Source organism: Dendropsophus ebraccatus, chromosome 11, assembly GCF_027789765.1.
Source record: "Dendropsophus ebraccatus isolate aDenEbr1 chromosome 11, aDenEbr1.pat, whole genome shotgun sequence".
Classification (NCBI taxonomy): domain Eukaryota; kingdom Metazoa; phylum Chordata; class Amphibia; order Anura; family Hylidae; genus Dendropsophus; species Dendropsophus ebraccatus.
Window position 1 is genome coordinate 42,776,601 of NC_091464.1, and position 15,967 is coordinate 42,792,567.

Sequence of the window (15,967 nt, forward strand, 5' to 3'; positions counted from 1 at the left end):
CTGCTATCAAAGCAACCTGGGCTTCAATAACACCTCTGCAGTGCCATCAGCTGATCGCCTCCATGCCACGCCCCATTGATGCCGTCATTCATGCAAAAGGTGCCCCGACCAAGTATTGAGGGCATTCACTGTACAGACTTTTCATTTGGTCGACATTTCTGTGTTAAAAACATTTTTTTTTTCATTTGGTTTTATATAATATTCTAATTTTCTGAAATACTGACTTTTGGGTTTTTCCTGGCTGTAATCCATAATCACTAACTTTAACAGAAATAAACGCTTGAAAAAGTTCACTCTGTATGTAATGACTTTTTGAATTGAATTACTGAAAAAAAATTTTTGGTTGATATTCTAATTTATTGCAAACCACTGTATCTAAATTTGTCCTAAGTGTACTGATATGTCATTAAGGCCACATTCACAAAGGGTTTTTTTTTTTTTATTAAATAACAGTTGTTGTTTAATGTCACTGCAGCATTACATCAGTTTGTATGTAATCACGGTCGTTGTTTGTAAACACTGTAACAGTATCCGCACATGATAGACTGTACACACAATGTAAATTACAGCTCACGGCTGTACTTTACATTGTAGTCTATGGCTAATTGGCATGTTCCAATTCAAAAAAGTGTTGATCATGTGGCCGATACTACATTTGTTTGACATGGTAAACACCAGTCGTGTCAAATAACGTCCAGCATTCAAAAATAGGGTGAACAAGACCATATACTGTATTTAAAGTGACTCTGTACCCACAATATGACTCCCACCCCCCCCCCCCTCCCCCAAAATCGCTTGTACCTTCAGATAGCTGCTTTTAATCCAACATCTGTCCTGGGGTCCGTTCGGCAGGTGATGTAGTTATTGTCCTAAAAAACAACTTTTAAACTTGCAGCCCTGGGCCAAATGGCCGTGGCCTACAATGACTATGCATTAGGCTGGCACAACCTCTCTGTCCCTCCTTCCCACCCTCTTAATCCGCCCTCCCCTGGCCTCGGGACCTCTGCTGGGCTACAGGATCTCTGGTGCTGACACATCATGACCCGGTTAATGGACTGGCTGCTCAGCCAATTAGTGACTGGGATGGGATGCCGCTCTAGTCACTGATTGGCTGAGCGGCCAGTCCATCAGCCTATACAGGCCTTTTCCCCATGACTTGGTGGGGAGGGGGGGAATGCCTTCCGGTAGGCATCTTGAGGTCAGTCCTGCCACTTACCATGGCCACGGGGAGAGGTAAATTCCTACTTGTAATCAATTTCAGGCTGCCACATTTTAGAAATTGCTGGACTTCTCCTTTAGGCTGTGTTCACACGTAACGGATCCACAGCGGATTTCTCACTGCAAATTTGCAGCGAGATCCGCTGCGGATCCCTGCCCTGTATATTTATGGGCAGACAAACTCGCCGCTGTTAGTATGTCCTCAGCCCGTCCGTTAATGCCTCGGCCGCCAGAGCGTATACTTCACCTTGCTTCGGGGCTCCCGGCACGTCCCGCTCAGCCAATCAGCGGGCTGCCCCACGGTAGCACAGTGATTGGCTAAGCGGGACGTGAAGACGGATGCAAGCCGGAGTGGGGACCAGGTGATATATACGCTCCGCGGGCCGGGGGGTTAACGGGGCAGGCTGCAGACGTACTAACAGCAGGATGGGTATCTTGCTGCTAGTTTGTCTGCCCATAAGTGTTTAGGGCAGGGATCGGCAGCGGATTTCGTTGTGAATTCGCAGTGAGAAATCCGCTGCGGGTCTGTTACGTATGAATGCAGCAGGCTGATAAGCCAACTGCAGAGCTAACGAAGCGCTTTACTTCATTATTACTGTAAATGTGCTCATCTGTACTTCTGGCTTCTTTACATTGTTTTTTGTTGGGCCAGTGCTGATCACCTGCTTGGAAGAGGTACCGGAACCTTACATCAACCTATTATTTTAGGAGTTAACAAGATGCACAAACAATACAACACAAAAACATGAAATGTCAAGCTCAGATCTGCTATATCTTAATAAATTGAATATAATACTTCTCACCTCATTTCTAAGTGTATATATATATATATATATATATATATATATATATATATATATATACAGCAAGAACTTTTATTGCTGATTATACTATTATAAAATGATTAAGAAAAGTGCACAGCAGTAAATCATGACACATCTCTCCGGTGTATTGTGTAATATATCAGATTGGGGGAATATGTTCAGTCAGGGAAACTGCAAACTGGGAAACAACCCAAACCAAAGAAAAAATGCTCCAGCAGCTTAGAAGATGAATCGATTTGGACAGAGAAAAAAAAAATCATCTAATTTATTAATGGGAGATTGACTGGTGGAGAACGTCATTGTACTGAATGGGCACGAGCTACAGGTGGGTTCTCTTATAACTCAGATGTAATCCCCTCTGATAGTAATGCTTTTAAATATGGTCTAATGATTATGGTCCTGTCAAAACGGGTCCAGATGGTAGCAGATTATAAAGCAAATACATATGCTTACTGCTCGAATCTAGCATTGATACTGTGGAAGCAGCAGCTAGCTTTATTATTTATGTACTAAATGTTACCATTCATTTTAATGGCTAAATTGTGTTGTGTTTTAGGGTATTTATATTTCATACTGCTATAACTTGTAACTTTGTACATAGCTTGCACAAGTTTGTAGTGCATTTTATTTTACTAGAAATCTAGATCTCTGCTGACGTAAACAGATCTCTTTGTAATTCTTTCTGGGTAATCTGGATAGTGCCCTATACATATGCAGTGTTCTAATGTTAGGGTATGGGGTTACCTTGTTTGCTACAATGAACTCATGTACTCTTTCTCAGTATCCTAGCTTTTTTTTTTTTTTTGCTTCACAAATCTTTCAGTGTTTGTACACATTGTTCATTATCACGATTATTATCTTGATTGTTTAATTATGACCATAACTAACAGCTATAATTCCATGTATTATGGAGAACGATTCCAGGCCGCTCACAAAAATGCGTGTTTGCAATAATTTACTATTAATTCGTCTATTAGGACCCTTACTGTCCGGGGTTGTATCTGTGGTCTTTAGGTTTCACAGCAATGTCCTGTGACTGCCTGAATATTGTAAGTGATCAACTGCCTGGGAGGGGGGGGGAGGCTCAGATAGTTCTACACTTTATCCATATGTTACTTGAGAGGATGGAACAGCAGTAATAAGCGTGTGTGTGTGTGTGTGTGAAAATGATGTGTGATGAGCAAGACTACAGTTGCTTTGTAGCCTTATTACGGTCTCTGAACACTGGACAAGGGGGTCATGTTGAAGGCTGATGAAACCATGTTGAGGTATAGATGGAGAAGTGTAAGTTGCTTGAGTATGTGATGGCCATTGCATTTTTATTGGCAGTGTGAAGCCAGCCTTAAAGTGGTACTCTGGCAAAAAAAAATTTTTTAAATCAGCTGGCGTCAGAAAAAGATTTGTAAATTACTTTTATATAAAAATGTTTCCCACTGCTACCTACTTCTTGGTCTGGGTCTTAACACAAAGAAGGAGTGTCCTAGTTTTGAGCAGACACCTCCTTGTTTTAAGATGGAGACCTAGATTTAGTGAGGAGCAGACCAGCAGTAGGGTAATGGAGGGTGGAGAGTACATCAATTTTTATCTAAGACTGGCCAATTTTAATACCTGAAGGTAGCACATGACCAGGATAGATCTTCAAGTTGTAAAAGTAAAGAACGATCCAGTTAAGTAACTAAAAACAGATCACAAAAACCAAAAGGAATTGAGTTAAAAAAAAATTGAGATATTGTACTACTTTTTTTTTTATATCTATATCATTTTTATATGGACAATAAATAAACGTCCTTTTCAATAAACATACAAAGCCCCTTAGTTTTGCATTGTTAGCACTGTACTGTATATTTGATCATTGGCTGGGTAATGCACATATGCTATCATGCAAAACTCTGAAAGAGCACAGTGCATAAAATCTGCATTATTCATCACATCGGAAGAAAGCCGCACATTAACCTGCCCATAGTTAACGCAACAGATATATTATCCTCAACCTCCAAAAAACCCTTATATTATCTAACAAAGGAGTCTGTCAAATGTGAGTGATGAGAGATGTGCGTAACTAATACCGGTTTACTTGGCAGCAGTGACACAAGCTGAACCAGAGTGTGCAGCTCTTGATAAGCTGAAGAAGGGGTCGGTGGAGAGATGGCTCTGTTAGGTTTTATGGCATTTGGTTCGCATTTAGAATGCTAATTCCCGTGTGTGTGCTTACAACCCATGAAACTGCACAAAGAAATTTCCCTGCTGAAATTATAAGTGCCATTTCATTTTAATTGGACTATGTTAAAATAGTGTCTAGGCTTAAGAATAATATCTTCTCTCTGCATGAAGGCAGAGTCCTGGAGAATAGTAATGCATTATCAAGCTTTAGAAAAGGGCATTAGTGCCAGAGCAGGTGAGCTTCTGTTCTATCAGGTCCTCAAGAAGAGATTTTATTACAAAGCTCAAAACTTTTGGAAAATAACAGTTTCTCTTACTATTTAAGAAACTGATACTTCATTGTAATTTTTTTTTAAAACATGGCTTTCCTTATTTAATTGCATATTTCTAATTGAAGAAATTGTTTTTGACAGGTTCAATATCATCATAAAAAGCTGTAATAGAAGTAAACCTATATATCCCTTAACATACTTAATAAAACAAATTTCATATCTGGATCATAGAAGAAAGGATAACTGAAAGGAAATTCTTGTGTACTCATCTCTAACAGCAGAATTCTATGTATTAATTTAAAAAAAAACAAAAAAAACTACCTGTAACAAGCCTATCATTTTTGACAGTGGGGATTTTTTAAGATAGTTTTGAGGTAAGAGGCACATCATGGCTCAGTTATTTCTTGCAGTTCCCATAGACAATGAATAAAGTGGCAGTGAGTGAGCCCCATTCTCAAGATTGCAGGGGTTCAAACTCGACTTTGACAATTAATGCCTTTTTTTTTTTTTTACCTATTTACCCTCTTTTAGTGGCTCTAAATGCACTCTGCAATGCTTTACATCTCTTTTGATCCCTATTTTCTGTGGGTAGGTTTTTTTTTTTTTTTATAAAACGGGGACCTATATTGAAATGATGTCTTGAATGCTCTGTTTCTTCGCTGACTGAGGTAGATGTATTCCAGGCTGCAGTAGCTGCTCCCCAAAATTCTTTATGCTTTCTTGATTTTGATTTTCAACTGTTTTGAAGTTTCTAAATATGTTTTAAAAAGAAATACCAGGACCAGAGAATGTTCTGAAAGTAATTTTTTTTTTTGTAGGTCATGACATCTTTAAAAAAAAATGGCTTTCGAAATAAGTAATTTCATCTGTCATTTAGCCTTTTTTTTTTACTTTTTTTTTTAAGTGGTGCCCTTTATAAAATAAATTATCCATGTTCTTTTGGAAATAGACCTGTTCTTGGCAGGATGTGAATTAAATGTATTTATAGAAGGTGAAGATCACTGTCCTGTCTTTTTATCTGGACTTTTGACAAGAGAAGAAGACATTTTAGAAAAGAGCACCATCTCTTTTTCGGCTTTAGAGCAAGTAAATTGTTCCACAATCAAGCTGGGCACTAAAATGTCAGAACATCATGTACAGTGTGAATTGTTCAACAGACAGTCAAGATCCTATATGATGTCAAAATTGCAATGTGGGGCAGCATTTTATTATCTGACCTTTCACTTTTTAAAATGTTGTGAAAACTTGTTAGCTAAGCAGTTATGGGGGTTCTCCATTATCTGAAAAACAGGTTGTGTCTGACATTGCAGGTCAGTTCCATTCAATACAGCTGATCTGCTATAGTAGTTATAATGGTTGTGCAGGTTTAAAGTGGCTCTGTCAGCAGCTTTTTAATGCCTAAACTAAAGGAAATATACAGTCGGACTTCTTACCTGGAATCAACAAATGACACTTTTTTTTTTAGGTTCTTCAGTGTCAAGATCTAAGCATAATGAATAAAATGCAAAATAGGAGATAAAGCCCACGGGGTGTTTCATTGGGCTGCAAAAGCACAGCACCATTCAGCTTCTTCACACTAAGCTAATGCTCCAAGATGCATTAGCATACATCCACAGACTTTAGGGGCCTAAAGTGTCATCAGCTGATCGTTTGTGTCATCAGCTGATCGTTTATTTAGGCCCAAACCTAAAATCATCGGTCACCCACCGTGCATCGCTGCGTGGAATAGCGATGCACGGTGGGCCACCGACGATTTGAGAAGCAGCATAAATCACCTAGCAGGGCTTCTTCTTCGCTCCGTCTTACTCCCCGGGTCCCGCGGCACAGCATCAGCTTCAGTGCAGCCTGACTGAGCTGTCAGACCGCTCAGCCAATCACTGGCCAGGATTGCCACGGCCAGTGATTGGCAGAGCGGTCTGACAGCTTAGTCAGGCCACTCAGCAACTCCGCAGGACTCGGGGAGGAAGACAGAGTGAAGAAGAAGCCCTGCTAGAAGTAATGTATGCTGCAAGGGCTGCAAGGTGCCGCGGGACCCAGGGAAGAAATCTGAGCGGAGGAGAAGCCCTGCTAGAGGTAACAAATGCTGCAAGGACATCGGTAACGATGTCCCTGCAGCCCTCGCTAACGATTGTCGGGCCGTGGAATATCCCCAGTAAACGAGTGCTGATCTAGCAGATCGGCGCTCGTTTACATCGTTGATCGGGCCCTGCTCGGCCCGTGGAATAGGACCCTTAGACTAACAGGCAGAAACCTATAGTTTCAGCCTGGCCCACCCCAGTGCAAACATTGTGCAGAATGTTAAACACAGGAAGGAGAGGGCATTTGCAGAGAGAGTTCTTCCGGCTTCCTCTAATGATGCACTGCACTGAGCAAATTGTAACCATGTCCATAATGACTTGAACTATAAACCATTATATATCCCGCATGGTGAATGCTGTAAAAAAATGATGCTATTTTGCCAATCCACCTTTCAAGAAAGAGAAATTAAAAAGTCATGTATATTGAAAAATTGCAGGTGGTCATTCCCACCAGCTGCATTTTTGGGCACAAAGGCAGCAGAGCAATTCCTGCTATTGTGCAGGCTATGCCCTGCATCATAATTCATTATAATGCTCTAAGCTCTAAAACAGTTAAAGCTCTTCAGTACTGTACTGACACAGACAGCTTACGGAACATATAGGACATACTGAAAACAAACGTTTGATTCTGGACCTATTTTTAGCGTTGCTCGTTCGCATAACGTTCCCAAATCGTCTGCATTGAAGAAGACGTCGTTCGGTCGTTAGCAGTAGATACGAACACAACGATCGAAAAAACGATTGCAAATAAGATCATAAGTAATGATTATCGTTCCGTGGAAATTAGTGAACATTTTCAAGTCTTTCGCAATAGCGGTCATGTGAGGTCGTTAATCGTTAACAATTATGCGAACGATAATCGTCCGCTGGAATAGGGCCCTAAGACTGACTGAATTAGAAGTGGCTCCTCTTTTCTGGGACTGAACAGGAGATGGGCAGGGAATGCCACAACTAGTATGTAACAGTAATAAAAAGGTACTTAACAGACATTTAAAAAAAAAAATGAAATGGGCACTTTTACTACAAGTAACTTATGACAAGTCATCAGACATCAAAATGGAAGTCTAGCAGCATCAGATTCAAGAAAAATCTTAGTGATTTCTTTTTTTACCTTAATAGATTGGCGCTGGCACAGGGATGCCAGTGGCTTCCTTTAGTATCAATGGAGCCATGTCACAAAGGGGACGTTGCCACACTGGTGGGTAGCGGACGTGCCCCCAGTGCTCTGGAAAAGACCAGCGCCGATAACGGGAACTGGGCTTCCTTTCTTTAAAAAAGCAATATTTCCACCTGATAGTTGTTATGAAGCAAAACCGACAGTTGAAACATTGCTGTGCTTTCTGACCTGCTCTGTCCAGGACATATAGCTATGGAGAGATCGCAAGAGCACTATCCACTTCCTGGCCGACCATACATTCCATCAATAATTTCTCATAGACTTACATTGTAAAATATTGATGCAATGCAAGGCTGACCTGTTAGTGGATCTTGATCTCTCTGCGGCTATATCTTATGATCAGAATGGGTCTCAACAGTGATGACATATCAAAAGCAATTTAAAATCAAGGTGCATTTTAAATGGTTTCAGTTGAAAAATTATGTTGTGCATGATGTGACATACAATTTAAAAATCCCTCTATTTTTGCTTAATCAGCATGTTAGAAAAATGTGGCTGAAAAAAAGTTTGGCATCATAAGCTCTCCCTTTGTCCAGTAGATGTAAGAATTGAGAGAGATATAGGTCAGGGGAGCTAAAACAACATAGCCACTCCAGTCAGTAATTTTCCGGCCAATACAGAATCCGACAACTCACTGTTAAGAAAAGCGCATTAATTATGATTTAATGGATTAAGGTATTGATTCACCATGGGGCAGGCTCTAATTAACCTTCTTTCAGTGAAATGTTGTGAGCCGCTGATTGTTAGTAATGCTAGCATTGTGTGGGAAGGCCAAATTCAGCTTATCTGTACTTGTAGCTCACTTCAGGGTTGATATGCTCTTAAAACTCACCACCCTTCATTTTTAAAGGATATATTAAAGTTTGTATGACAAAGCGCCAGATTTAGAAATAATTTAAAAAAATAACCAATGCCTTGCATTGTCTTTTGGTGATAGTGTAGTATGTTGAGTGGAGTCAAATCTTTTGCACAATGAAAGTAAGATTTTTTTTACTTAAAGGTGTACTTCAGCCAAAGCTCACTTTCTGTATAGCTCTGACAACTGGAAGTGTTGTACTGTTAAAATCACGGCCTGGCTAGGTTTCAGTGCTGCCATTTTGTGCAGTGACATCAGCTTCCAGTGGGCGTCTCCTCTTACTAGATGTGCCACCGTCCTCTTCTGAAACAGCGATTGTGTTCCGTATTCTCGTGATTAGCAAGAGTACAGCCAATAAAGTGTAGCCATTTGCCCCGCCTCCCCCTGTGACATCCACAGTTAGATCACATGATATTCCTGGATGCATGCTGTCTAAGTATATCCAGAACTATCAAGTGACCTTACTGTGAACACTGATGCAAGCTGATGTCACAGCACAAAATAGTGGCGCTAGAATACAGCCGTTCCATGGTGCAAGCCTTTTTACAAGAAGAGCACTTTAGAGATGCACAGAAAATTTGCTTTGGTCAGAGTACCCCTTTAAAATGCTTTGGAAAGGCCATGGTTGGGAAGAAGACTTCTGACGGCCTGAAATACATTTTAATATGTTCACAATACTGTCTTAATGATGTTAGTCTTAGGAGAAAAGACCAAGATGAGTGGTTAGTAGAGATGAGCGATCCGGGTTCGGATTCGAGTCGATCCAAACCCGAACGTTCGGTATTTGATTAGCGGTGGCTGCTGAACTTGGATAAAGCTCTAAGGTTGTCTGGAAGACATGGATACAGCCAGTTACTATATCCATGATTTCCACATAGCCTTAGGGCTTTATCCAATTTCAGCAGCCACCGCTAATCAAATGCTAAAAGTTCGGGTTCGGATCGACTAGAGCATGCTTGGGGTTCGCTCATCTCTAGTGGTATGCGGTTAGGATATTTATCATTAAAATTAAAAATAAAATAAAAAAAAGTTTAACATGTAAGTTTTGATGTGAGATCTAGGTCCCAAGACCTTTCCAGATTGCTGAAATGAAAAAGCAGAGGTGCTCCTATGAAATGGCTCTCCATAGAAAGCAGAGCCTGTGGGGAGTACACGTTCATTAAAAGTCTGAGACTTCATATAAATCTGTCCACCTAACACTTAGATTGTTTAACAAATAATCAGAAAAAAGTATGCAAGCAAAACTTGTGTGTCATGCAATTTTTTTTAAATAAATGAAATGAATCTTTTTAAGGTTCCACTGACAAATCTAAATGGTGCTCAACCTTGGGCTATTCGTTTATGATGGAAAAAAGTTATATTGGAATTCGTGGTCAGGACATGTTTATAATAACTGATCATTAAACAATTCTCTTTTGTCTTATTGTTTTATAACAGAATATATAAAATTTTTTCATGTTGTTTTTTTTGTTTTGTTTTTTTAATAGGAGATCTTTACCGGGTACATGGAAGGAAACACAGATGCCCCAGACAGAGCAGTTTTGAGATTCATGAAGACAATGAGGTAAAGTGTTTTCTTATCCTTTTATTCCTTTGTATAAAGAAAACAGTACTTGCTATCTGTGGCGTATGTTTTCCACAAAATCATGCCGATATAAGCAGTTCCTTGTAGTTAACTGTCCCAATATTGAGGTGCAAAATGGCTTTAAACTATGAAGAGGAACCGCAAAATCGCCATGGAATGTTATACTTGAAAAATATAAAAACGTTTTTAATGGCTTACCTTCACTAAAATATCAGTGTTGGATGCTACAAACAAAAATCATTACCAGATCCGTTGCTTGGTGCACACAATTGGCACCCGACAGACCTTACTGTCTTACAATTGAGTATGTCAGATTCTTGGGTAAATTATCCTAACTTTAAACACTGAACAGTTTATAGAATTAGAATTTAAATTTTCCTTTCTTTTTCCATTAGGATGTGGGTCCACAAAATAGCTGTAAAACACAAGTCCTTGCTCTTGTCCTTCATGGTGGCAGTATACTCGATACAGGAGGAGGGGATATCAACAGCAAGATGGCTGATGTCAACACCTTCAGCTCCGTGTTTGAGAAGGTGACCAGAGCTCATTTTCCAGCAGCTCTTGGACACATCTTAGTTAAACTGGTCCCTTGTCCTGCAATATGTTCTGAAGCCTTCTCACTGGTTTACAAGTAAGAATTTAAATTCACTTCTAATAATTTGCAATCAAGATGTTATAATCATATAGTTCAGCATATTAGAAAAAATGAAGAGAATGAAATACATATATTTTTTTAAAATTATTGTTTGCCATTATGTTTGCTGACTATTTTCTGTTCTTTTTTGGGGGTGATCCATCTTCTCTATGTTGTGTTTTTATTTTTCTCATAATGTCATCCTCTCCCCAAACCCACAGGCTCAGTATTTGAATCCCAGTGGCTGAAGAACATGGAAACAGCCCAGTCACCTTGATTCAAATGTTGAGCATTCAGGTTTGTGTACAACCGGACTTACTGTTCGCACATCTCTAGTAGCAACTCTTGACTTGCCATCCCATAGCAATGTTTTACATTTTTGGGATTTAAAGCAGAATTAGAACAATCAATGTATTATTAGAAATTAGAATTATTCTCCCTATTTCAATTTTAACATTTTCTTGCTACCAATAACACTGTCACAATATTGTTTTAGCATCCTTTACTGAAATTTGTGATCTGTGTAAAGCCAGTTTCTCATGAGCATCATTCAGGAGTCAAAGGCCAACCACCATTCTAATGACCTTAACTGGCTGAACTAGATGCTCGCCATGCTGTTTTGTATGGGTTTGTAGATCTGAAGGTGGACTGGCACTTGTGGCTTTTATAGAGGTGCAAAACCTTCCCAAATTTTGCTACTATGATATTGGGTTACATTTTAATAAATAATTGCAATGACATTAAATGATGTCTATAATTTCCAGACTCAATGATTCTTTTATCAGGTAAACAAAATGCTAATGAACGTACATATGGTTATGAATATGTATAAACTATGGCATATTATAGAAATGTTTATGTTTACATTGAGTAGTCTTTAGAACCTTCAACTTTTTTTACATTTTGTTATTTTGCAGCTTTGTGCTAAAAAGTAAATAAAAAAAATATATATATATATTTATTGAAAAATAAAAATATATATATATTTATTGAAAAATAACAATTAGCATGGAAATACTGTAAGTATTCATACCCTTAATAATGATTCCAGCCTCCAGTCTTCATGGTTATGATGCCACAAGGCTTGCACACCAAGATTTGGGGATTGTATGACATTCTTCTTCTTTGCAGATCCTCTTAGGCTGTTTAAGGGTATGTGCACAATGAGGAACAGGCGAGGTATGGAAGAGGAACGTTTTTTGCTTTAAATTCCTCACCTATTAAGCTCTGGCAGAGTTCGAGCATAATGCAAGCGGAATTCAAGCAGAATTTCAAGCAGAATTCAAGCCCCATTGACTTCTATAGGATTCCTCTACCGGAATCTGCCCAAACAATTGACATGTAAATTCTTTGGGCAGAAAGCGGATCAGCGACAGAATTTTCCTAACGGAAATTCTGCCATCTGCACAAATGAGCGAAAAGCCCATTATCCACAATAGAAAATAGAAATGTTCATATTTAAAAGATGGAATTTGTGCTGAATCTGTTCAAAATTCCATGAGAAATCCTCAGTGTGCATGTACCCTAAGGTTGGATAGAGATCATTGGCAGGCAGCAGTTTTCAGGTCTCTCCTGAGATGTTCAATGGGGTCCAAATCAAGGGCTCTTCTGGGCTACTCAAGGACATTGACAGAGCTGTAGGCCATTCCTGTGTGTCTTGGCTGAGTTCTTGTGGTCATTGTCTTGTTGGATGGCGAATCTTCAGCCCAGTCTGAGGTCCAAAGCACTCTGGATCAGGTCTTCATCAAGAATATCTTTGTACTTTTCACAGTCCAGCTTTCCCTTAAATTCTGACCAGTCTCCCTGCTCCAGTCACTGAAAAATCTCTACAGCACGATGCCACCACCCCATTATTTTTCACAAAACTTTTTTTCTGGCCACTCTGCCATAAAGCCCAGATTGATAAAGTTCTGAAGTGATAATTGATCTTCTGAAAGTTTATCCCTTCTGCACAAAAGATCCTTGGATTTCTGTCAAAATAATCATTCTTGGTTACTTTTTTTTACGGAGGCCCTATTCCCACATTTTTTTTTTCCATTTATGGATTATAGGGGCTACTGTGCTCTTGAGAACTTACAGTGCAGCAGACATTTTTCTTCCTCATGGAACATGGAATGACACAGGGCTGTGTCATTCTAAACCATGTCCAATAAACTGTACTTACCACAAGATAGTGTAGAAACGTATTACAGATTATCAAGAGAACTAGAAGTTTCCAGCTTAATTTCAAGAATCATAGGAAAGGGCTTGAAAACTGCATGTCCATGTAAAATTTTATATATATATATTACGGCATTAGGGGGTTAGCGATCCTCTGCAATAATGCCGACTCCTCTAATGGTTGATATAATTAATTAATAAAACAAATTTTCGTAGTAATAGTCACTTTCGTTGTTCAATAATTTAATTAAAACGAAACCATCATTGTGCAATTTAATATAAAAATTCATATTGCCGGCAATAGTTTTCTGTCATAATTAATACTTAACTTTAATTTAAACATCAAATGTTTCTTCTAATTATGCTATCACAATAGCATTATTAGAAGAAACATTTTGAATGATATGTGTGCTCAGCTGATCGGCTGAGCGCACATATAAAGAGCCAGTCCGCAGCACAGTGACTTCATTGTGCTGCGGACCAGCGAAGAGGACGCATCGGGACATCAGAGGGTGAGTATACAGCTCTCCCCAGCCCCTCCCCAGCACTGCACCCATCCCAGCAAGGAAGGGGGGTCACTTAACCCCTTCTTTGCTGGTATGGGTGCAGTCTGACATCAGTCTGGCCCCCAAGGGGTTAAGGGGGATGCAATGCATCTATTTATTTAAAAAAAAAAAACGAGTAGGGTTCCCCCTATTTTCATAACCAGACGGGTTAAAAACCAAGCAACAGCAGCCTGGTAACACCAGGGTGGGAAGAGCCATTGGTTTAGGCCCTCCCCAGCCTGAATATTACCAGCCTGCTGCCGCCCCAGTCCAGGAGCGCCAATTTTGACGCTCCGGGAACACTGGCACCTGGCTCTTCCCAGTACCCCTGGTGGCATTGGGTACTGGGGTAATAATGGGGGGGTTAGTGTTAGCCATTTTTTACCGGCTAACACTAGGCCCCGACTTAGTAATGGATTCTGTCTATTAGACGGCTTCCACTACTAAGTCTATAAAGTAAAGAAATAAAGACAAGACACAAGTGAAATTTTTTTTTTATTCAAATAAAAAATGCAAACGACCGCTGGTCATCGACGTAGTCCATCGAATCCGACGTAATCCACAGGATACCGATATCTGAAAAACAAAAAGGGAGAAACATACAAAAAACACGCAAACAGGAGCACAACACCCATCATTGTGAGCGGTGTTGTGCACCTTACAGTATGCAGCATCTTTACAGATCGCTGCTTACAGTCTGGCCCCCAAGGGGTTAAGGGAGGATACATTGCATCCCCCTTAACCCCTTGGGGGCCAGACTGATGTCAGACTGCACCCATACCAGCAAGGAAGAGGTTAAGTGACCCCCCTTCCTTGCTGGGGTGGGTGCAGTGCTAGGGAGGGGCTGGGGAGAGCTGTATACTCACCCTCTGATGTCCCGATGAGTCCTCTTCGATGGTCCGCAGCACAATGAAGTCACTGTGCTGCGGACCGGCTCTTTATATGTGCGCTCAGCCGATCAGCTGATCAGCTGAGCACACATATGATTCAAAATGTTTCTTCTAATAATGCTATTGTGATAGCATAATTAGAAGAAACATTTGATGTTTTAATTAAAGTAAAGTATTAATTATGACAGAAATCTATTGCCGGAAATATGAATTAACGGCTTTAATAGTTTCCTGTAATAATTAATATTTAATTAATAAAACACATTTTCCTTGTAATAAAATTAGTTTCGTTGTTCAATAATTTAATTTAACCTCTTAAGGACATAGGACGTACCGGTACGTCCTATGTCCTCACTTGCACTTCAAAGCGGGGCCGCGCGGCGGCCCCGCTTTGAAGTGCCGCGATCCCGGGTGCCGCGTGTAGCCCGGGACCGCCGCTATTAGCGGGCACGGTCTGATCGCCGTGCCCGCTAATTAGCTAATCGGAGGCAGCTGTCAAAGTTGACAGCTGCCTCCGATTACCGGAGGCAACGTTTCCCTGGTGTCTAGTGGGGGAGATCGCTCCTCCGGGACCTTGTCCCGGAGGAGCGATCTCCGTTACTGATGCCGGCCGGGGACGCGTCCAAGATGGCGCCGTCCTCGGCTCGGCACTCGTTCGTTTTCGGCTGCAGCAGCCAAAAGCAAACGAGTGCCGATCTCATGGATCTCTGCAGCATATCTATGCTGCAGAGATCTCAATGAGAGATCAAAGTATATATACTAGAAGTCCCCTAGGGGGGCTTCTAGTATATGTGTAAAAAAAAAAAAAAAGTGTTGTTAATAGTAAAAAGCCCCCTCCCCTAATAAAAGTCTGAATCACCCCCCTTTTCCCAGGTTTTAAATAAAAGTAAACAAATAAATAAATAAATAAACATGTTTGCTATCGCCGCGTGCGTAATCGCCCGAACTATTAATTAATCACATTCCTGATCTCGTACAGTAAACGGCGTCAGCGCAAAAAAATCCCAAAGTGCAAAATTGCGCATTTTTGGTCGCTTCAAATCCAGAAAAAATGTAATATAAAGCGATCAAAAAGTCGTATATGCGCAATCAAGGTACCGATAGAAAGATCACATCATGGCGCAAAAAATGACACCTCGCACAGCCCCATAGACCAAAGGATAAAAGTGCTATAAGCCTGGGAATGGAGCGATTTTAAGGCACGTATATTGGTTAACAACGGTTTGAATTTTTTACAGGCCATCAGATACAATATAAGTTATACATGTTATATATCGTTTTAATCGTAACGACTTGAGGAACATGCATAACAAGTCAGTTTTACCACAGGGCGAATGGCGTAAAAACACATTTCCCCCAAATAAAAGAAATGCGGTTTTTTTTTCAATTTCACCACACTTTGAATTTTTTTTCTGGTTTCGCAGTGTACTTTATGCAAAAATTCAGCCTGTAATTGCAAAGTACAATTAGTGAAGCAAAAAATAAGGGGTCATGTGGGTTTCTAGGTGGAAAAATGCAAGTGCTATGACCTTTTAAACACAAGGAGGAAAAACCGAAAACGTAAAAAC

General features: G+C 40.1%; 1 protein-coding gene across 1 annotated transcript in view; it reads left to right on the plus strand.

Moving 5' to 3' along the window:
- Positions 1-15,967, plus strand: part of PITPNM3 (PITPNM family member 3) — a 332,363-nt gene that overhangs the window by 227,387 nt on the left and 89,009 nt on the right. Inside the window, exons 4-5 of the mRNA XM_069945444.1 lie at positions 10,073-10,149; positions 10,566-10,801. Coding sequence (XP_069801545.1) covers positions 10,073-10,149; positions 10,566-10,801 — 313 coding nt within the window. The remainder of the gene's footprint in view (positions 1-10,072; positions 10,150-10,565; positions 10,802-15,967) is intronic.